This window comes from Camelina sativa, chromosome 4 (genome assembly GCF_030686135.1).
Source record: "Camelina sativa cultivar CO46 ecotype springtype chromosome 4, ASM3068613v1".
Taxonomy (NCBI): domain Eukaryota; kingdom Viridiplantae; phylum Streptophyta; class Magnoliopsida; order Brassicales; family Brassicaceae; genus Camelina; species Camelina sativa.
In genome coordinates, this window is record NC_141883.1 from 29,935,410 (window position 1) to 29,956,127 (window position 20,718).

Here is a 20,718-nt window from a genome sequence, read left to right on the forward strand (position 1 = left end):
TGACCAAACAGCTTCACGGCCAAGTCACCTATAACCATGACGAAACCAACTGCAATTAGAGTAAACCGATAGCTAACCTGAAACCAATCTCCAACAGATTCTCTAACTACTCAAGTCAACAACAAGTGACTTTATGCTTATATGTGTGTGTTTTTTTTTGTCTTTGACTTAACCTTTCTATTCTATCTTATATATATGTGAAGATTAAGGATGGGAATTATCGTCATACCAATACAAATTAATAAGAGTGAGTTTGGTTCTATACTAGAAGTCTAGAACAGTAGAGAGCAGCATGCATGTTACGATAAATAAAAAACGATCTAATATTTTGCATAGATATTTTTTACAGTTTTAGTTTATTATTTTTCGAATATTCTCATATGATTCTCTTACAAACATGATTTGATCAAGAAATTTGGTAGCCTTTTTCTATCATGTTTCAATAGAGTATAGCTAATTCGGGCAATATTCCAATATAAATCTGAAACGTGACATGCAAAAAGTTATACGAATAAAATGGTGACCCTTACTGTTACCGCTCCTGTTTTACTATCAGTCGCATATAGTTTTTTTTCCACAGTGTTGGTTTCTTTCTGATGTCTCAAAAGTTGGCCAACCCCACAATCTTTTTCCCACACAGTGTAGTTAGTTTTTTTGGTGAGTGGTATCAATCTATCAGTCAAATGAGTCAGTCTGAGATTCAAGATATTGATCCTACCATATCATATTAGTATCCACGTGGCGCAAGCCAAGACATGGCTTAGAGGAGGGGTCCCTAACTCCATAGGGCTCGTGACATTGTTCTCCAAATAAAGGTGGTTCCACTTTGCTGAGACTTTCAAGCACAACCATTAAGACTTGCACTTCTTCTTCTTCTACTACTTCTGGTTCCTAAATCTTGTCTGCTCAATTTCTAAGTCATTTAAATGTCTTTTCGTGTTATCTCTCAAGTCCTTTTCTTCCCCGTGTTTGTTACTTACTTTCTATCTAGTGCAGTGGGTGAGGAAATGGCTCCACTTACCACGTGAAGATAGCTTGAAGATAAACCCTTTTTCTATGTGTTATAACCCTCATAGACAATAACTCACTTGTCACTTTCGTCTTGAAATACTTGGGACTTGATGCTTAATCATTCCTTGTTTTGAATGACTTATATTTTAGTTCTAAGATGAGATTTCCAAGATTTACTAGCTAGTTCATTGAACTTAATTACACAAAGGCTCTATGCTTTGAATCTTGTTAATAATTTTTTTCCTTGTTATTTCACTGTTAATTCTTTCAGAAAGCACTCACAGCATATCTTCTAATGTGTCCCTACTTCTTGAGAAATTGTTCTACGAGGTACTTATTATTCCATTTTATTCCTTATTTTTACTGTTATCGTTTGTGCCCACTAAGACACAAGCTTAGCTTTAAATACTCGTTCACATTTGATATGATCATTGTTTTTATTCTATTTTTTTAGTCTAATCTAATAGTTTCACGACCTTAATTATAGACAAAACTTGTCATATGGGGTGTAACATTATGCCTCTGAAATGATTGTGTTACAAACTTTATGCAAATGCTTATTATCTATTTGGTTATTTCTCCATATAATTCAATAGGGGTCCATAGACGAGTGATTTGTCACAAACTGATTGAGTCTTTATTAAGACATAAATTAAAACAGTTACTGAGTTGTTGCAGAAGACTCTCCAATGGTGTTTCTATGTAGAGATGTAGCTTTCTTGTGATGTAAGAGTACTCTCTCAAATCTTGAAGTTGCGCATGCAGAAGATGGTCATTGTCATTAATCTTAAGGGATCACTTGGCCCTGGCCTTCGTTTCCTTTCAAGCCTTTTTTCCCCCTTTGCAACCAAAATTCAAACTTGTGAAAGGGATAGTGTCTGCCACATGTTATATTATATAAAGAAAACTCAATTGTTGTTTTCATATACCCTTTTCATGACTAGTTGCACACATAAGTGTCACAGTTTTCTCTTAAGAGGTGACCTAAATACCATTTTACATGCTATTTTCGTCATAGGTAACTAATTTATCTGATGCAAGTTTTAAATAGGTTCACGTTAATTCATATTTTTAGCCTTCCATTTTTTTCATTTAATTGTATATATAAGGTTTTATACTTCTGTTATATACATGTGTGTGACCTTTTATTTTAAATATTGCTATATCATTCTTGTGAATACCAATTATATGCATATTTTAAATTGTACATGTAATAAGGTAGTGTGTTAAATTTCACCAGGGGTAAAATATTTTTTGCTTAACTCCCTTGATACCAATAGGTCACCTAATTTTCATTTACTAAATTTCATTATTCCTCAGTGTTATTCTTATTACTGATAATCGAAGTTTCTAGTAATTTTGTAACTTATTACGTCAATTAGCTGGTAAGGGTATTGGTGTATCTGTTGACTTGACTAGTACTAGTACTAGTACTAGTCAACCAATAGACTACAACCATTTGGCTATGAAATATGAAGTTCTAACTTTAAGATATAGAGTTTAATTATAACTTTGCAAGATACTTTATAAAAAATGTTTATATTTTTCCCTCAACAAGTCACACCACTACGAAATTTATGATGGAGCCCATTAGATTTGTAATCCCGACCACATAATATGATTTAGGAAGAGATTATGCCAACATAGTGTTGAAATTTTAATCTCAATATTGTAAGATGAAGAATGGATCCGAGTTTGTCTGTCTCATCATGCTTTAATTTTGACAACAACAATCTAAGAAAAAGAACAATAAAACATAAGGAACAGTAAACTAAGTTACAACATCAATATATCATATTTTGTATTCGCAATCAAATATATCTTGTATGTAAACGTTAGAGTAGATCGTGGATTAATTACGTACAGTCTATAGATGAACGTGCCCTGACTAGTCCAAAACCATGTATATATTCATGGTTTTGAACTTGTCAGCGTATATATACTTAGGTCTAATTTTCTGATATGATAAAACATTAACAAAGGAGCTATTCCTCCACAAGACAAAAAAAAAAACGGGATTAGATTATATAATATGGTGCGTTGCACTAAAACCACATAATTTATTATTAGAATACAAAAAGCTTTATTTTGTTCACACAATTGGTCTTCTTTTGGTTTCTTAATCCTCCAACAAAACCATCAAATGCTATAGTTTTTTGCCTTGAAAATATTATTAAGAAAAGGACAAGTGCTGTGTTTATATATAAATAAGTGATACGATTAGATATTCGAAAATCAAATCTTAATGAATGGTTCTCTTCTCGCGCTTAGAAAAAAGGTTATGTGCAGTATCGTTATTGTTGATTACTCCTATGGGGCTAAGGTTCCACAGTGATTATAGCATAAAAAGGAAAACGAATCATACCTACATATGTTTAAATAAAACCCCTACTCTCTCACAAATTGTGGATTAATAAAGTTGGTTGGCTTGGTTCAAAGAATTTCATGGTAACATACGCACTATCAAACTAGAGGTTCAATTATTTTAAGTACAAATATGTATATTGATTACGTTAGTTAGATAAAATATGGAAACTTAGGCACAAACATAAATAACAATTCTTTCAGTTGCGTCTGAGTTTTCTTTTTTTCAATCCTTACATTGTTAGTAAAATCATAACTTCGCGTGTAATGTAACATCAAATACAAACAAAATATAAGATAAAAATTGGGGTCTAGATTGTAATTAAATATAACTATTAATTATATATGTTTTAATTTTTTGTTTAGTCTAATTACTAGTGAAACTACCTAGTCATGTCCTAAGGTTTGGCCAATGAGATTCATTAATTCCTAAAGGAAAAATCTTTGATATTTAAATCAGATTATAAGATTGCTTTCTCAATGAACAATTCGAGCTATATAGTCACATGCTAAAACACATTCATTGTTAGACAAACTAATTTGTTCTCTTCCCTAAATAGTCACGTAATTTGTCTTCTTACCCTAAATAGTAAATAGACAACTTTGTACAAGTAAAAAAGCATATGTTGAAGATTTGCTTGGGGACTTCTTTGCAATAATTAACCAAAAACCAAATGAAATTAGTCTAATATTTGTTTGGTGATAATGGGAACTCATAGGGTCTACATCACAAGTTTTTTTTTTCCTTGACACGGGTGTACAACTAACACAAGCTATATTAGGCAAATTGGTAAGTAGGTTCAAGACCCAAAAATAAAAAAGTTTTAAAACCTTTTAAGATGAAAAAATTGCAAGCAGAAAGAAGAAGAAGACATATAGTTTTCTGAAACGAAAGAAAGATAATAACCCATCACTGCAGAAAAAGGTATCCCTCTAATAATTGAAGACAATTGTAACCTAATGTCAACGAACTTAGCCAATGAGCCCAAACTCCACCTCGACGTTCTATCTTGGGACCATTTCTCTCTCTCTCTCTCTCTCTCTTTTTTTTTCTAAATATAACTTGAAATTGAGATATCACTAATTATTTACAATGGTGTATATTGGCAATGGATCCTAGGTGCTTATTTAGGTATCTCGACCTCAAATCCGGTTTAAGAAAAAGAATGGAAATTTTAGATACATGTATCATATATAGAGTAATGATTACATTAATACGTTTGTGGATTTGTAACCTTATTTTTGCGGCAATGGTGGTGATTTAATATTATTTATTCATACTTGTGCTCATCATGATGCCACCTAAACAGTCTCAATATGCCCAACTATCTTCTTATTGCAATCTTCACGGCGATTTACCTGTGAAATTAGCAATAAAAAGAGAGAAAAAAAGAAAGAAAGAAACTTTTAAGTGGAAAGTGACACTACAGTGAGACCTGCAAAAAACTCGACAAGTTTGAAATAAACAACTTAAAAGAAGTCACCCACAGAACAATAACCTTTTACAAAGAAGAAACCAACAACTTTGTGTCACTAAATCTATAGAAATGTCAATAATGTTGCTGTACGGAAAGGGTTTCACTTGGGGTCTACAAAAATTCATGGTGTTCTTTGATGATGCATTGATATTCTCTATAACAAGAAATAGGAAGAGAGATACATCATTCATCATACTCGATTTTTCATGATATCGATCGGTTTTAAGTATAGCATGAAGAGAAGGGAATTGTTTGTGCCACTACTAGACTAAAATGCTCTGTTAATAATGTCACAATATAGAAGAAAGTGTGTCTTGCCAGGGTTAGAAAAAGTGTCTTGTGTGTATTTGTCCACTACAGCGACCAAGGTATTGTGAGCTACGATTACAATAACAAAGGTGAATTAGCCAATGCCCCCAATAATTGGGACAATGTAATCATGATAATATTAAAAAAAAAGAAATGCAATAAAGCAAACAGAAAATAGAATGCAACAATGAGCAATGAACAATGAAAGGGTGCTTCTTTAGTCATGTAAAAAGGAGTAATAATGTTGAGACCACTGGTTTTCATTGCACACAAAGTCACATAAGACAGATACACGACGAAGGGTAGTTATTCACTGCGATTCTGTTGACATAATTGGTCACTGTAAACTTTTTTGCTTCATAGACTCCTGTGAGTCATTATATTTGTTGGATGCCACTTACTATTACTCAAAAAGAAAGTAAAGTAGAAGAAAGAATTGAACATTAACATCAGTCTTAAATTTTCAGCACTCCTATTCAAATGAGAAAAGAATCAATACCTTTGATTTTAATTTATTCGCAATGCCTCCTTTGTTCAAACTGTCACTCCTCATTGGCATCTTCTCTGCCTTTACTTCCATTTTTCCCGACTATGTAGGCAAGGCCCCTACATCTTTTAATCTCAAAACAAAAATAACATGACGTTATTGGAAGACACAACACATACTCACAAGTTAACACTATACGTAAATCAAATCTTCTATGTTTATTTATTGCAAGTAGCACACAGTGGCATTGATTTTTCTTTTTGAATTTTCCTTTCATTATAATAATTTTGAGCGCAAAACACATATCACCTCCAACTAAGATCTAATTACTCGTGAAAAAAATATCATGACAAGGCCTTACTTACTTGGTCTTTCAGGACCACCAATAAGTATATATAGCATACAATCTTTTCTATTCCCTGTTCAATATGTCATGCTGACAGTTGAGACTTTTGTAATGAGATAACACAAAGCACTTCAAAATGCAGCTGTGGTACCTTTTTCGTTTCTTAAAGCAATTTACTGCAATCGAAGATACACATGAACAGCCCCAGGGAGTCCTAAAACATGTATACGCAACAAGATTTTTTTTCTCTAAACAATATGAAAAAAAGAAGCTTGGTTGCAACACGTGTTTAGGACAGTTCTGTATCCATCCTGCAAGGAAGTGTAGCCAGTGTTGATGTTTGGTCCTAATGGGTAACTTACTTCCAAGATTTATAGTCAAATTTAAATACTGCATGAACTGACAGGATCAAATGATGCAAAATGATCCCAATAAGCATGATCCAATGAGGTTACCAAACTTGGGTGTAGAGGATAGTGGGCAAGATTGTCTTCTCTCAAACTAAGCTCAAGTACAATGAGACCCAAGTAGGGGCCCTAGAGTACATGCTCTGACAGTGAGCGTAGCGAAGAGACAAATTTATTATAAGAAGAAAAAACTGCAGTAAAACAAGAGTTTTTACCTTTTATGTAGGAAATCTTGGCAGGGAGAGAATGTATGTACCCGGGATGTGAATTATTAACCTACCATAAAAAAGATGAAACTTAGAAGTTAAAAATACTTTTCTAGTAACTTTCACAATATATATAATATGCAAAAAAAAATGAAATAAAATGCCACAAAGATATATTCATTTACAGTAAGAGACAAAAAGTAATGGCAATCCAGCTACATAGTGAACCAAGTATATGACTGTACCGCCCAAACCTTTCCTTTAAATTCCTCTTTCTTTTTCCTGAGAGTACTCTAAACCTCAAGTTTACTTCTACTTCTCTCATATCATTCCGCCTCTTTTTGCATTTTCTCTCAAGAAAGTAGAAATGGGATTGACCTCATCCTTACGGTTCCGACAACGAAACAACAAGACTTTCCTCAGAATCTTCATGATCTTGGTTCTAAGCTGTATACCAGGTAGAACCAATCTTTGTTCCAATCACTCTGTTAGTAACCCAAAAGATCTACCTCCTTCAAATCCTTCAGATATTCGTTCCTCATTAGTTTCACTAGATTTGGAGGGTTACATTAGCTTTGATGATGTCCACAATGCCGCCAAGGACTTTGGCAACAGATACCAGTTGCCACCTTTGGCAATCCTACATCCGAGGTCTGTTTCTGATATTTCATCAATGATGAAGCATATAGTACATCTGGGATCCACCTCAAATCTTACAGTAGCAGCCAGAGGCCATGGTCACTCGCTTCAAGGACAAGCTCTGGCTCATCAAGGTGTTGTCATCAAAATGGAGTCACTTCGAAATCCTAATATCAGGATTCACAAGGGGAAGCAACCGTATGTTGATGTCTCAGGTGGTGAATTATGGATCAACATTCTACGCGAGACTCTAAAATACGGTCTTTCACCAAAGTCCTGGACAGACTACCTTCATCTGACTGTTGGAGGTACTCTTTCAAACGCTGGAATCAGTGGTCAAGCGTTCAAGTATGGACCCCAAATCAACAACGTGTACCAGCTAGAGATTGTCACAGGTATGTCGTTCAAGCTATAGGTCTATATATGGTAGTCTAAAAAAGGCATCTCTTCAGAAGCAAAAATACTGACGACTTAAATAGTTTTGGACTCTAAATAAGTGTGCATAGGCGCAAATGTGAAACATGTACGCACGATTTTAATTTGCACCAAGAAAAAAGTTATATAAACGATATATTTTCCATATTGAATCAGGGAAAGGAGAAGTTGTAACCTGTTCTGAGAAGCGGAATTCTGAACTTTTCTACAGTGTTCTTGGCGGGCTTGGACAGTTTGGCATAATCACCCGGGCACGGATATCTCTTGAACCAGCACCGCATATGGTAAAGTTCTATCTTAAGCATGGCTGCTAGAAAAAGTAACTAGTCAAAATATACTTTCTGATTCTAAGCACGAGTTTCCTGATACAGTCAAATGAATTTTGCTAGGTTAAATGGATCAGGGTACTCTACTCTGACTTCTCTGTATTTTCAAGGGATCAAGAACATCTGATTTCAAAGGAGAAAACCTTTGATTACGTTGAAGGATTTGTGATAATCAATAGAACAGACCTCCTCAATAATTGGAGATCATCATTCAGACCTAACGATTCCACAGAGGCTAGCAAATTCAAGTCAGATGGGAAAACTCTTTATTGCCTAGAAGTGGTCAAATATTTCAACACAGAAGAAGCTAACTCAATGCATAAGGTAAGATGTGAAAGCAATATTAGTTTCTAAAGAGAGCTCTAGATGTTGGTCGTTAACATAACGAATGGTTACCTTGCAGGAAACTGGCAAGTTACTTTCAGAGTTGAATTATATTCCATCCACTTTGTTTACATCTGAAGTGCCATATATTGAGTTTCTGGATCGAGTGCATATTGCGGAGAGAAAACTGAGAGCAAAGGGTTTATGGGAGGTTCCACATCCCTGGCTGAATCTCCTGATTCCCAAGAGCAGTATATCTAAATTTGCTACAGAGGTTTTTCACAACATTATCACAAGCAACAATAACGGACCTATCCTTATTTATCCAGTTAATCAATCCAAGTAAGTGAGCGAAAAATGCCAAAACCATATGCTTCCAATGATTTTATAAACATAGAATTTACTAACCATATCCAACTTTTCTTTTGTTGCAGGTGGAACAAACAAACATCTTTGATAACTCCAAATGAAGATATCTTCTACCTCGTGGCCTTTCTCCCCTCTGCAGTGCCAAAATCCTCAGGGAAAAACGATTTAGAGTACCTATTGAAACAAAACCAAAGAGTAATGAACTTCTGCACAACAGCAAATCTCCATGTGAAGCAGTATTTGCCCCATTACGAAACACAACAAGAGTGGAAATCACACTTTGGCAAAAGATGGGAAACATTTTCACAAAGGAAACATGCCTACGACCCTCTAACGATTCTAGCCCCTGGCCAGAGAATATTCCAAAAGACAACAACAACAAGAACACAGTTATCTCCCATCCAACTCTCAAAGTCAAAAGCAGTCCCCAAAGGTACCACAAGAAGAGCATCAGTACTACTAAAACCAAGAACTGTATAAAACACAAACGTATCCTGTGTCCTTGTAACGGCTCAGGCTAGGCAGCAAGAGATTGAAAAATTCTTTCTTTCTTTCTTTTTTGGTGAAAGAACAAATTTTACAGTCTGAAACAGATTGCAATATTTTTATAGGATCCATAGAATCCTACGCAGTGTCCCTTACATATACAGTAGTAGGATATACTATAAAACTCAAAGACATCATCTTTTTCAATAACATCTTCTCTGTAAGACCCTCTTTATATACCTCTAGCCTCAGCAAACAATTTACAAAAAGCTGAAAACAAATCTCCAAATCAGAACTCACGAAGCGACTTACCTTAAAAGAATCGACCTTGGAATCTCAATTGAGTTCAGTAGCCGCGGGACGGGAGTATCCAAATCCTAATTTCGCGCCTTTGCGCCATGAATAGTCCCGAAGAAGCTTTCTTCTTCTCTCTTCTTCAAATTGTGGAGATTTTTTCAAATTACGCTTCGTCTGTCACACGCACGACACGAGTACAGTAATAATAATACACACGTGTGTGTTTATATATTTTATAAATTTTAATTTAATTAGTTTTCTGGGAAGCAGACGCTCCTCGGAATACTTCTCGTCTTCTTCTTCTTCAATTGGTAAATAATCACAAAAGCCCTAACGGGTACTAGTGTGTTGAAGCTAAATACATTTCACCTACAGATTCCTTTTCTAAAGCCCTAAATTTTCGATTTTTTTGTGATTTTTGAAAAAGAATCGATTTTTTTTTTTTGGATGTCTCCTGCGGCGGTGGAGATTGGTTCTCCGGTTGAAAAATTCTCTTCTTTCTTAAACCCTAATCAAAATTACTCCGAGTTATTCCCGGAGAGTGTTCGCTCTCACGATCAACGAAACATGGACGCTTCCTTCTCCTCCGGGTTTGGAGGTGGTTCAGGACAACACACCAAGTCTCGTCAAAAGCCGAGGCTGGTGAAACTGAGGAAGAACGGTAGATTGGTGAAAGGACCCTCTTTTTCCGGCGAGGTTTTTTCAGGTTTCAATCCGTTTGTGCCGCCCAGTAAAGGTAAAAAAAAAAAAAAAAAACTTGAAGTTGATTTCAATGAAGATCCAGCTTTTGATACTTTGTGAGCTGATTGTTTTTTTGTTTTTGTTTTTGTTAATGTAGGTAGTCTTCATATGAAGAGTGGGAATGATAGAAAGGATAGTGAGTCACCTGGGGATAAATGTTTCGTCTTTGGAGCTAATGGGAATAGTTCTGGTGCAAAAGCTAGTCCAGGTAATGCCACAGTATCTTCTTTTTCTGATGAGGAGTTTAGTACACCTATAGGGGACTCTGTGTTGGGTTCAGAATCTACTGAAGAACATTCAGATAGAGTTGCGGGAAAGGTAGATAATGATAATCCTGAAAACGTCAGACAGTGTAGTGAGAGCACAACTTGTGATGCGAAAACTGGACTTGAGTTTGATAGCAAGTCTAACAGTGTACAGTTTGCTCATGGTAAAAGTAAATTTTTCCATAAAGATGGTCCTGGAATCAACCTGGCTGCTGACATGGAGAAGCTTAATATCAGTGAGTCCAGAGTTCATGGTGGCAGCGACTATGAGGAAGCAAGGAAATCCAATAACATACCTGTGTTTACTTTTGGTAGCGTTGGAAAGCTTGATCCTAAATGTAAAGAAGGTGCGGCAACTTCTGCGTCATGCTCTTTCAGTTCCAATGGTTTTCATGAAGGTAATAATGCAGAGGATGTAAAATTCCGTTCCAAGACTACCGACATAAACAACTTATCAAACACCAGCTTTGGTACAAGAACATCCTTTGAGGATTTGAAGGTACCCGAATGGGATCCTGCTTTGCTTAAGAACAGTCTTTTTCCAGAATTGAGTAGAAAGTCAGTACATGCACGAAGAAATCGTTTGTCCAAGGACAGGAAACCGAAGAACGTCAAGGAAAAAATGAAACAGCGTGAGCCAGATCGTTGCAACAATCAGACTTCTGAGGGAATTCAGGCTCAAGAAAAACTCAACTCCCCTGGATATTGCTCACCGATGGATTATTCTCCATATCAAGGTGAGAAAGCCAGCAATCAATTTTCAACAGAAACTCCTCTAACATCAATTGATCCCGCACATTCAAGCAAACATGACAATTCCCGTTCTAGCAATGACTTTAAGGTTGCCTCAGCCAGGGATTCATCTCACTTCACAGCAGAGGATCATGGAAGTAGTTGTATGCCGAAATTTTCTTTCTCAGCATCCACCTCTCAGGGAACTATTCCACATAAAAAGCTTCAAGCTGTAAAGAAATATAGGAGGAAATTTAATAACAGTTTGTCAAAAAACAATCTTAATGCAACCATGCGAAACAATCAAGAGAATCAACCTGTGAATACAGGTCAAGCCAAAAAAGACTCAGGCTCTACATCGATGATGCCTGATGTCTGTGAGGTTTGGCGACTAAGGTATCATATACTAACTCAAGAACTTGAACATTGGTGCTTTTTGTATATTTTCTCTCTGAGAATTGAGAGAAGTAATTTTGTGTATCAGGGGAAATCAAGCCTACAAAAATGGTCATATGTGTAAAGCTGAGGAATGTTACACTCAGGGTATTAATTCCTCCCCGTCAAGTGATAGTTCAGAATTCTTTGCCAAGCTTCTTGCACTATGCTATGGTAACCGTGCAGCAGCAAGGATTTCTCTTGGAAGACTGAGGGAGGCTATTAGGGACTGTGAGATGGCTGCTTCACTTGATCCAAGCTACATTAAAGCGTATATGAGAGCTGCAAAGTAAGTTTATCACTATCACCTCGAGTCAATTTGTCTTTTTTGGTATTTTCTTAAGCTTTATAGCTTGAATTTAGTAAATCCTGCCAGCTAAGGTTTTAGATAGAATTTTCTTGAAGTTAGCCAAGGAAGTGTATATCTTAAAAATGAAGTTTGTATCTAGTAAATCAATGATTATGTTACTTAATTGAATTTGATTTATTCATATTTCTTCTATGCTTGCTTCAGCTGTCATCTTGTGCTGGGGGAACTTGGATCAGCCGTGCAGTATTTTAATAAATGCATGGAATCCACCTCTACTGTCTGCTTGGATCGACGAAGTACTATAGAAGCAGCTGAAGGTTTACAACAGGCTCAAGTATGCATTCTCTCCTAGCTATATCACTTTCTACCATGCTCTAATCAAATTAATTTTGCCAAAAAATGTGCTGAATCAGCTCATACTTCTGGTAATGTGTAATTGAACATATTTTTATTTTACTTACCGGCAGAGGGTAGCTGAATTTACCAGCTGTGCATCCATATTATTGGAGAAGAGAACACCTGATGGTGCATCTGACGCATTGGTTCCAATTTCCAATGCCTTGTTGATTAGTTCATGCTCAGATAAATTGCTTCAAATGAAGGCGGAGGCGCTGTTTATGGTGAGTAACATTTCCTTTTCAGCTCTCAAAAATTGAATTTTGCTTTCAGTGGACATGATCTTCCCTGTGAATTTGCAGATCCGACGTTATAAAGATGTGATCGAGCTTTGTGACAATACCCTTCCGACGTCCGAGAGAAATTTTGTTTCAGCAGGGATTGGTGGGACGACAAATGTTGATGGACTGGGGTCTACGCATCACAAGCTGATAGTTTGGAGATGGAACATGATTTCCAAGTCGCACTTCTACTTGGGGAACCTTGAGAAGGCCCTTGATATATTAGAAAAGTAGTAAACACTTTTTCTATCTTGTGCTATAATGAATTTATTGTTATGCATGTATTATATTTATTTGTTTGCTTAAAGTGTATGTTTTGCTCCCCAGGAATCAGGGAGAGTGTCGTGAGTCACCAGTTTCTTTAGTGGCCACCATTTCTGAACTTTTACGTTACAAGGTATGCTTTATGTTGGAACTTAGAAATTCTTCATATTTCTGTGTGGTAAAATGTTTTCTTTAACATCAATAGGTCTGATACAAATCTTTCATTATGCTTCTCTGCTGAATACAAATGTTTTTTCCTGCGTTGGTTACATTTACCAAAGTTTTCTTCTGTGATTACAGAACGCAGGTAATGAAGCTGTTCGGGACGGAAAGTATATGGAAGCAGTAGAGCAGTATACTGCTGCACTATCAAGAAATGTTGACTCACGCCCATTTGCAGCAATTTGCTTTTGCAATCGTGCAGCTGCTAATCAGGCCCTAGTCCAAATAGCTGATGCAATTGCCGACTGTAGTCTTGCCATGGCTCTTGATGAAAACTACACGAAGGTATATCATCATATTTTTGCTTTGAACTTGTAAACACGCACACATGACCCTTCCTCTGAGCTAAATAGAATGCTTATGAAGTTTTGTACTGGAATTGCTATAGGAAGGTGCAGTAAGATTCGTTTGTGGAATGCCCATTTCCCTAAAACAATATTTGTGTCTACTCATAGACACACAAATTTTATATATCTCTCAAGTTCTCAAATAAGAACACTCTCACTTAGCTGTATCATGCTTCTTCCAAGATTTTCTCACATCTGACTTGTATAGTTATAACCTTATTTCTTGGAATGTGGCAAGGTACTGAAGCAGCATCTAAACATCGTTGAGGTTTCATTGAAATATCAACCTGACTTATCTTTCCATTTTCAGGCAGTCTCCAGGAGAGCCACATTACATGAGATGATCAGAGATTATGATCAAGCAGCTAGTGATCTCCAGAGGCTTATCAGCATTCTCGTAAAGCAAAGTGATAAGACAAAAAAAACGCCAGAGGCATCTGCAGAGCGTGCAAGCAGCAGGAAAGAACTAAAGCAGGCCCGTCAACGGTTGTCTGTGATGGAAGAAAAATCTAAAGAGAGCATTCCTCTGGATTTCTTCCTCATCATGTATGCTAACGTTTCGCACAGTCAATTATACCATTCATGTTATTGGAGACGAGACTACAATTAATACTCTATGCACTGAATTCCACTATAATTGTATGCTGATATTCAGACTATCTTCTAATCTCGTTTTGCTAATTCGCAGGGGAGTGAAGACAACTGACACTGCTGCTGATATCAAAAAGTCATACCGTAAAGCAGCTCTTAGACATCACCCAGACAAGGTTACCTAGTGTTTTACTGGCTGACAATGGATCCAAATCATTATTTTACATCTGCTGATATTACCTCTTTGATGTGTATTCAGGCTGCACAGATTCTTGTCAGAAGTGAAAGTGAAGGACCGTGGTTGAAGGAGATATTAGAAGAGGTTCACAAGGGTGCAGATAGGCTCTTCAAAATCATTGGAGAGGCATATTCAGTTCTTTCTGACCCAGCTAAGGTTTACTTTCTCGCCTCTTATGCCTACAAACCTTTTAAGCGTGATTCGTTTGTTCCCCATGAACACTTACTCGCAATAGAATATCCTAGGACTTGCCACGTATGATATGTTACTTATCAGGTTTTTGTTTTAACAGAGGTCAGACTACGAACTTGAGGAAGAAATTAGAAAAGCCAAGGCATCTAGAGAAAGTTACAGAAGAAGAAAGGCTGCGGAAGAAAGTAGTCCAACGTATCAGACAAGTGCAACCAGGCGATACTGGAGGGACAGCGGGAGTACATACCGAAATACGCCTTCTTGGTGGTAGAACCCTAAAATTCTAGGTGGCATTAGGAAAAGGAACCCAGTATTCTTTTTTTTGGTGGTTTAAGCAAAGAGGGATCCACTGGATTTCTCCCAGGTGAGTCATTCCAGAGCTGGTGAAGTGTAAAGGGTTGCTACACATCAGTTCAGCAAATGATACCAGCTTGCATACTAAAGAATTGTTTGTTTCAATGGTGAATAGGGCACCTCCTGCGAGGTTGTGACCCAACTACACGTTGTCTGAAAATTTGCTGATTGTACTGTTTGTACTTTGTAACACATTCAAAAGATAAAAAAATGATAAATCTAATTTGGTCTAAACTTATCTTAAAAGTGTCTGAACCTCTCAAAACGCTTTACTGAAACTTGAGTTGTTTGTTAATAGGTGACTTATATTTACATTTATCCAAATATTTCTGTAACCTTTGAGTCTGCTTGTTGTCCAAAATTGACCGCTCTTTTCATGCCTAAGCTTGGTAAAGGAAACACTCTCTTTGTGTCTAAAAGGCTCTCATCTTGTACATTTATGTGTTCTTATGTCGTGTTGGATGAGGTATAAAGCAAACATGGATTTTTTTATTATTAGTATTATTGTAGACAAAAGAGCACACAGAGCAGTTACTGAACACAAAACATTACAAGTCTTCCTTTATTGATACTAATATTTGGACAAAGCCAAAGCTGGTTGCCAAGTAGCTGAAGTGAGCTATAACTTCAGGGCCTGAGCATGGTGACTGATGTGGTCTTCTATGAAGGTGGCGATAAAGTAGAAGGAGTGGTCGTATCCTGGCTGGAAACGCAATAAGAGCGGCGCTTTCACTTTCTTGCATGCCTCCTCAAAATTTCTGGCCAATAACTGATCAGGGTAGAAATTGTCGCTTTCTCCCTGCAATGGTTTGAAGGCAAAGATCAAGCTCGCAAAGTAAGACAGATAACCAGCAAAAACATGGAGTTAATGGGTTTTACCTGATCAATAAGAATTGTGGCAGACAGATTGTGGAACTTAGAGATAAGACAAGTGGCGTCGTATTCCTGAAATTTGCAAAACGAACTATGCATCAAACTTGGGAGATGGATATTGTGTGGCGGCTATATGCATACTGAATTCTTTATAAGTTGTTATTACCTCCCAAGCAGCCTTGTTGTCACCTAGATAATTGGTGAATGCCTTCTGTCCCCAAGGACAATTTATGGGGTTGGCAACTGGTGCAAACGCAGACACAGACTGTACATGTCACAGAGCAAGTGATTAGAATGAAATTATGATATAGGAGAAACAAGAATTTGGTTAAAGCACATTTATCCACCCCCATGAAAGCTATCTAGCTTTTGATTTGAAGATTCTAAGTCTCAAGCATCGTACTCAAAATGAAGTGCCACAAGAAAATTCGAAAAATATTTAGAAGTAAATACCTTGTACTTATCGAGGTTCTTGAGGTATATAGTAAGAGCTCCATGTCCACCCATGGAGTGTCCAGATATAGATGCATTTGTTGTGTCAAGCTGAGAGAAGTTATCACTCAGGAGTTTTGGCAACTCTTTGACAACATAGTCATACATACGCCAATTCTTCCACTTTTCCTGAGTAGCATTGAGGTAGAATCCAGCTCCTAAGCAGAAATCAAACAGGAAAGAAAAGAAAAGTTTATCACCCTTCATTGTAAGAATGACCTGAATACATCAACACTACCAAACCAATAAATCTAAAGCTAAAACTGGTTTGGAATGCAAACCAGAAGAAGCATGTAACACTTGCATACCTACACCAAAGTCGTAACTATCTGCTTCTCCTTCAACATTTAGTCCTCCTACAATATCAAAACCATCACAGAGAGTATTAAAAAACCAAGGGAAGATGATAAATCAGAGTAAAAGACATGACAAACCAAACAAATGAAAATACTATTTGGCTCACTTGGGGAAGTATCTGGAGCAACAAGAGCAATGCCGTGAGTAGAAGCAGCACGTTGAGCCCCAGCTTTAATAATGAAGTTCTCATCCGTGCAGGTGAGACCAGAAAGCCAGTAAAGCACCTGTGAATCAACAAAAAAGGAGAATCATTTCGCTAAAAAAACCAATCAATGGTTCTGAAGTAACATGATTTTTGCATCCCAACATAGATCAAGGCAGTAAAGAATTCAAAAACAATCATGCAAAACTAAAGTCTTCTTCTTTATAAACAATATGGAAGAAACACACAGATAACAACAGTAACTGAGAAAAAAGTCACAAAAGATCCCTCATTTACTGTAGAAACAGATCAAATCTCTACATAGGAGCAAGAATCGAGAAAACTAAAACAAGAAACTGAGATCAGAGTAGTGAGAAAGAAGGAAGTTAAATAACATACAGGAGATTTTTGGGAAGATGAAGCAGAAGGAGGGAAGTAGATGGTAAAAGTCATAGAACATCCTAGTGTCTCACTGCAGTGTTTGTATCTTTTGTTGTAGCCATCGAACATCTTCGTGCTTCCGATCTCCTCCATTCTCTCTCTCTCTCTCTCTCTCTCTCTCTCTCTCTCTGTAAAGTTCAGCAGAAACAACAGAAGCAGCGAAGAAGACGATCGAACGAGAGAGGTCTATCGGTTTCTACAGTAGACTACAGCCCATAGATATTATTCCACAACATAGCCCAATTAAAGAGTCTTGAAAGGCCCATTAATTTTTACCGTTTTAGTCAAGAGCCTCTGCGTCGACCAGAGTGTTTAATTTCATTAAGCAAAAGAAGAGATCAATTTCATTACTAAGTATATGATGATGTATTTATTAGGGTGATCAAATCATTACTATATAAACATTGACATATCAAGAGATAACGCATGGACTTTTTTTTTTGTTTGCGGCGGTCCCATTGATTTATTTATATGTTTTTTCGGTGTAATAATAAATGCCAATATTGAGCTAGAAAAGAATTTCCATAAATGTTGTTCAGATTGTACAATCCAAAAAAAATGGAGGGCATAGTATTAGTATAGATGATAGAGAAAGCGAAGAAGACTGGTACCATAAGAGAGATGGAGTAATTTATTTTCTTGTGCCATTAAATGACTCTATCGGTGTATACCAAGTTAGGCACCTTCCCTTGAATAACAAGAGCATAAACCACAATAATGTTAAAAAATAAAGTCTCTCCCTTTCCTCAACTGTACCCATCAATGCTTATGTCCATCCCTCTCCCTTTGCACATAAGCTTTATCTCTGTATTTAAATTTAACTCATCATCTGCACTGCATGCAAGTTTTATGCTTTTCTTGATATCCATCCCCCAAATCTTCTTCTCATGCGTTTTTTACTTTCTTGATTTGGCAATTCTCATGAGCTGATGATTTTGTGAGAGATCTTTCTTTTTTATGGTTGCCGACACGAAAGGTTTGTTCTTGACTTGTGTTTTTATTTTATATTTAATTGGAGATTCTTGTTTTTGGTAGATGAACAACTCAAAGACGGAGCTAACAAAGTTTTTTTTTTTTTTTTTTGGTATTCCATTAATTTCCATTATTTTATTCCATAATCTTTTCCGCTGCATTGTGTGTCATGTTTGTAGTATCATTACTATTTAAAGGAATTTTGGTTATCTATCTGTATGCATAAATATCTGATTTTTATGATTTGCCCCTTTTTCTTACATGGCAGCAAGAAGCTACAACTCAACTTTTGTTTGGTGAGAAAAATCTGAGTTAGCGAACCAAGAATATCTTAATTCCTTTTGAAACAAGGAGTTGGTTTGATTGGTAACGCCCAAGTTGGTCTCTCTCTTTCTTTTCCTTTTTCAAATCCAAGTTGATTTCTTTGTTCTTTTTGATCCTATAACCAATATATATAAATCTATAGTGGATTGCATAACCACCAGCAAAATACTTCCTAGACATTGTTCCATTGCCTTTGGTTTTGTTTTAATTTCTTGGAGTGGACTGAGAAAAATGGTGGGAAGCATTGAGGCCAAGAGCCTGCAATCAAACGGGTCTGTTCATCATAATGGTCTTAATTTGGAGGAGAAACTTGATGAGTTCCGTCGTCTTTTGGGGAAATCAGACAAGGATCCACTTAGGATTGTAAGTGTTGGTGCTGGTGCTTGGGGAAGTGTTTTTGCAGCACTTCTACAAGAAAGCTATGGAAGTTTCAGGGATAAGTTCCAGATTAGGATTTGGAGAAGAACTGGGAGAGCTGTTGATAGAGCAACTGCAGAACATTTGTTTGAAGTGATCAATTCAAGGGAAGATATCTTGAGGAGACTGATAAGACGTTGCGCTTATCTGAAATATGTCGAGGCAAGGCTCGGTGATAGGACACTCTATGCGGATGAGATATTGAAAGACGGGTTCTGTCTTAACATGGTTGACACTCCACTTTGCCCTCTAAAGGTTGTGACAAATCTGCAAGAAGCTGTGTGGGATGCTGATATTGTTGTTAATGGATTGCCTTCAACTGAAACACGTGAAGTGTTTGAAGAGATTAGTAAGTACTGGAAAGAGAGAATCACGGTTCCAATCATTATCTCTTTGTCAAAGGGTATTGAAACTTCTCTTGAACCAGTTCCACATATCATAACTCCAACAAAGATGATCCATCAAGCAAGTAAGCTTCTTTTTCTTGATTTTGCTCTTTTTGTATTCAGTCTATTTGACATAATCTTGCTTAGTTTTCTTGAATTGGTTATTAATTTTGGTGTTTAATTTGTGGTAGCTGGTGTGCATATTGACAATGTACTGTATCTTGGTGGCCCGAACATTGCTGCTGAGATATACAACAAGGAATATGCCAATGCTAGAATATGTGGAGCTGAAAAATGGAGGAAACCTCTAGCAAAGTTTTTAAGACAACCTCATTTCATTGTTTGGGACAATAGTGATCTTGTGACACATGAAGTAATGGGAGGCCTCAAGAATGTCTACGCCATTGGAGCTGGTAAGTTTCTGTGTGTACACAAAGGACTGAGTGATTACCTCTGGTTTTCACACTTTGATCCTTCGCGTTTTACTTTTTCAGGTATGGTAGCAGCGCTTACTAAAGAGAGTGCTACAAGTAAATCGGTGTATTTTGCTCATTGTACATCTGAGATGATATTTATAACTCATTTACTAGCACAAGAGCCTGAGAAACTTGCAGGGCCTTTGCTAGCTGACACTTACGTGACCTTATTAAAAGGGCGTAATGCGTGGTACGGTCAAATGCTGGCAAAGGGGGAAATAAATAGAGACATGGGTGATAGTATAAGCGGCAAGGGAATGATTCAGGTACTCAATCTGTTAAAACAAGTCTTGAAAGAAGTTTGAAACTTTTTGGAATCTGTTTTACTGATGTGAATGTGGGATTTTTTTGTTGAATAGGGTGTTTCTGCAGTTGGAGCCTTTTACCAATTGCTTAGTCAGTCAAGCTTAAGCATATTGACCTCTGAAGAGAAGAAACCTATAGCCCCAGTCGAATCATGTCCTATTTTGAAGACACTCTATAAGATACTCATCACAAGGTAAATATGAAACCTGAAAGTTTCTAATCTTCCAAAAATGTTAAAGTTTGGTCAGTCAGATTTGGTGTGACATGATGGGAAGTCAGGTTTCTAGCTTTCTTGAATGTTTTGGACTTTTGAGACATTGAATCATATTATAAACTTGCTTCTTCAATTATTTAATGATATGTTGTTCAATTTTGCAGAGAACAATCAACACAAGCTATTCTTCAAGCGTTAAGGGACGAAACATTGAACGATCCTAGAGACCGTATCGAGATTGCTCAGAGCCATGCATTCTACAGGCCTTCCCTTCTTGGTCAGCCTTGATTACTCAATGTCAATGTATAATCCAAATTTGTTGAATCTTATTACGCAGACATACGACATAAATTACTTGTGCCAGCTGCAGATGGTTCATTGAAACATTATAGCTTTAATGAGAGGGATAGTTCCACATCTGTCATATCTTAAATTTGATTCTTGTTTAGTCTCTTGAGTCGATGC

At 36.7% G+C, this 20,718-nt stretch overlaps 4 protein-coding genes and 1 long non-coding RNA gene across 10 annotated transcripts; 3 read left to right on the plus strand and 2 right to left on the minus strand.

Moving 5' to 3' along the window:
• Positions 1-4,528: 4,528 nt before the first annotated feature.
• Positions 4,529-7,987, minus strand: LOC104782643 (uncharacterized). 5 transcript variants are annotated; one of them, XR_015597624.1, is made up of 6 exons: positions 7,858-7,987; positions 6,618-6,678; positions 6,147-6,306; positions 6,015-6,068; positions 5,662-5,774; positions 4,529-4,734 (listed from the first exon to the last, which is right to left on the minus strand). It is a non-coding gene; the product is annotated as an uncharacterized LOC104782643 (long non-coding RNA). The 5 variants fall into 5 exon arrangements; XR_015597627.1 differs by lacking the exon at positions 4,529-4,734 and adding an exon at positions 4,825-5,231 and having other exon boundaries at positions 5,662-5,782; XR_015597626.1 differs by lacking the exon at positions 4,529-4,734 and adding an exon at positions 4,825-5,231 and having other exon boundaries at positions 6,147-6,531.
• LOC104782642 (cytokinin dehydrogenase 1) lies at positions 6,776-9,424 on the plus strand. The gene is made up of 5 exons (XM_010507633.3): positions 6,776-7,642; positions 7,839-7,966; positions 8,072-8,332; positions 8,412-8,674; positions 8,767-9,424. The coding sequence occupies exons 1-5, from the start codon at positions 6,976-6,978 to the stop codon at positions 9,179-9,181; spliced, it is 1,734 nt and encodes a 577-aa protein (XP_010505935.1). The 5' UTR covers positions 6,776-6,975; the 3' UTR covers positions 9,182-9,424.
• Positions 9,425-9,449: 25 nt separating this feature from the next.
• LOC104782640 (uncharacterized) lies at positions 9,450-15,087 on the plus strand. The gene is made up of 12 exons (XM_087511777.1): positions 9,450-10,220; positions 10,323-11,619; positions 11,708-11,947; positions 12,173-12,302; positions 12,436-12,588; positions 12,667-12,875; positions 12,973-13,042; positions 13,210-13,416; positions 13,789-14,024; positions 14,167-14,245; positions 14,329-14,463; positions 14,600-15,087. The coding sequence occupies exons 1-12, from the start codon at positions 9,932-9,934 to the stop codon at positions 14,768-14,770; spliced, it is 3,216 nt and encodes a 1,071-aa protein (XP_087367903.1). The 5' UTR covers positions 9,450-9,931; the 3' UTR covers positions 14,771-15,087.
• A 235-nt stretch (positions 15,088-15,322) lies between these two features.
• Positions 15,323-17,589, minus strand: LOC104782645 (S-formylglutathione hydrolase). The gene is made up of 7 exons (XM_010507634.3): positions 17,117-17,589; positions 16,682-16,799; positions 16,527-16,574; positions 16,180-16,376; positions 15,893-15,991; positions 15,733-15,798; positions 15,323-15,652 (listed from the first exon to the last, which is right to left on the minus strand). The coding sequence occupies exons 1-7, from the start codon at positions 17,249-17,251 to the stop codon at positions 15,473-15,475; spliced, it is 843 nt and encodes a 280-aa protein (XP_010505936.1). The 5' UTR covers positions 17,252-17,589; the 3' UTR covers positions 15,323-15,472.
• A 99-nt stretch (positions 17,590-17,688) lies between these two features.
• LOC104782646 (glycerol-3-phosphate dehydrogenase [NAD(+)] GPDHC1, cytosolic) lies at positions 17,689-20,670 on the plus strand. Of its 2 annotated transcripts, XM_010507635.3 has the most exons (6): positions 17,689-18,134; positions 18,399-19,340; positions 19,449-19,670; positions 19,752-19,999; positions 20,093-20,232; positions 20,418-20,670. In XM_010507635.3, exons 2-6 carry the CDS (start codon positions 18,686-18,688, stop codon positions 20,539-20,541), a joined length of 1,389 nt encoding a protein of 462 aa, XP_010505937.2. In that variant the 5' UTR covers positions 17,689-18,134; positions 18,399-18,685; the 3' UTR covers positions 20,542-20,670. The 2 variants fall into 2 exon arrangements, with proteins under 2 accessions (XP_010505937.2, XP_087367904.1); XM_087511778.1 differs by having other exon boundaries at positions 17,913-18,134; positions 19,449-19,999.
• Positions 20,671-20,718: the final 48 nt, after the last annotated feature.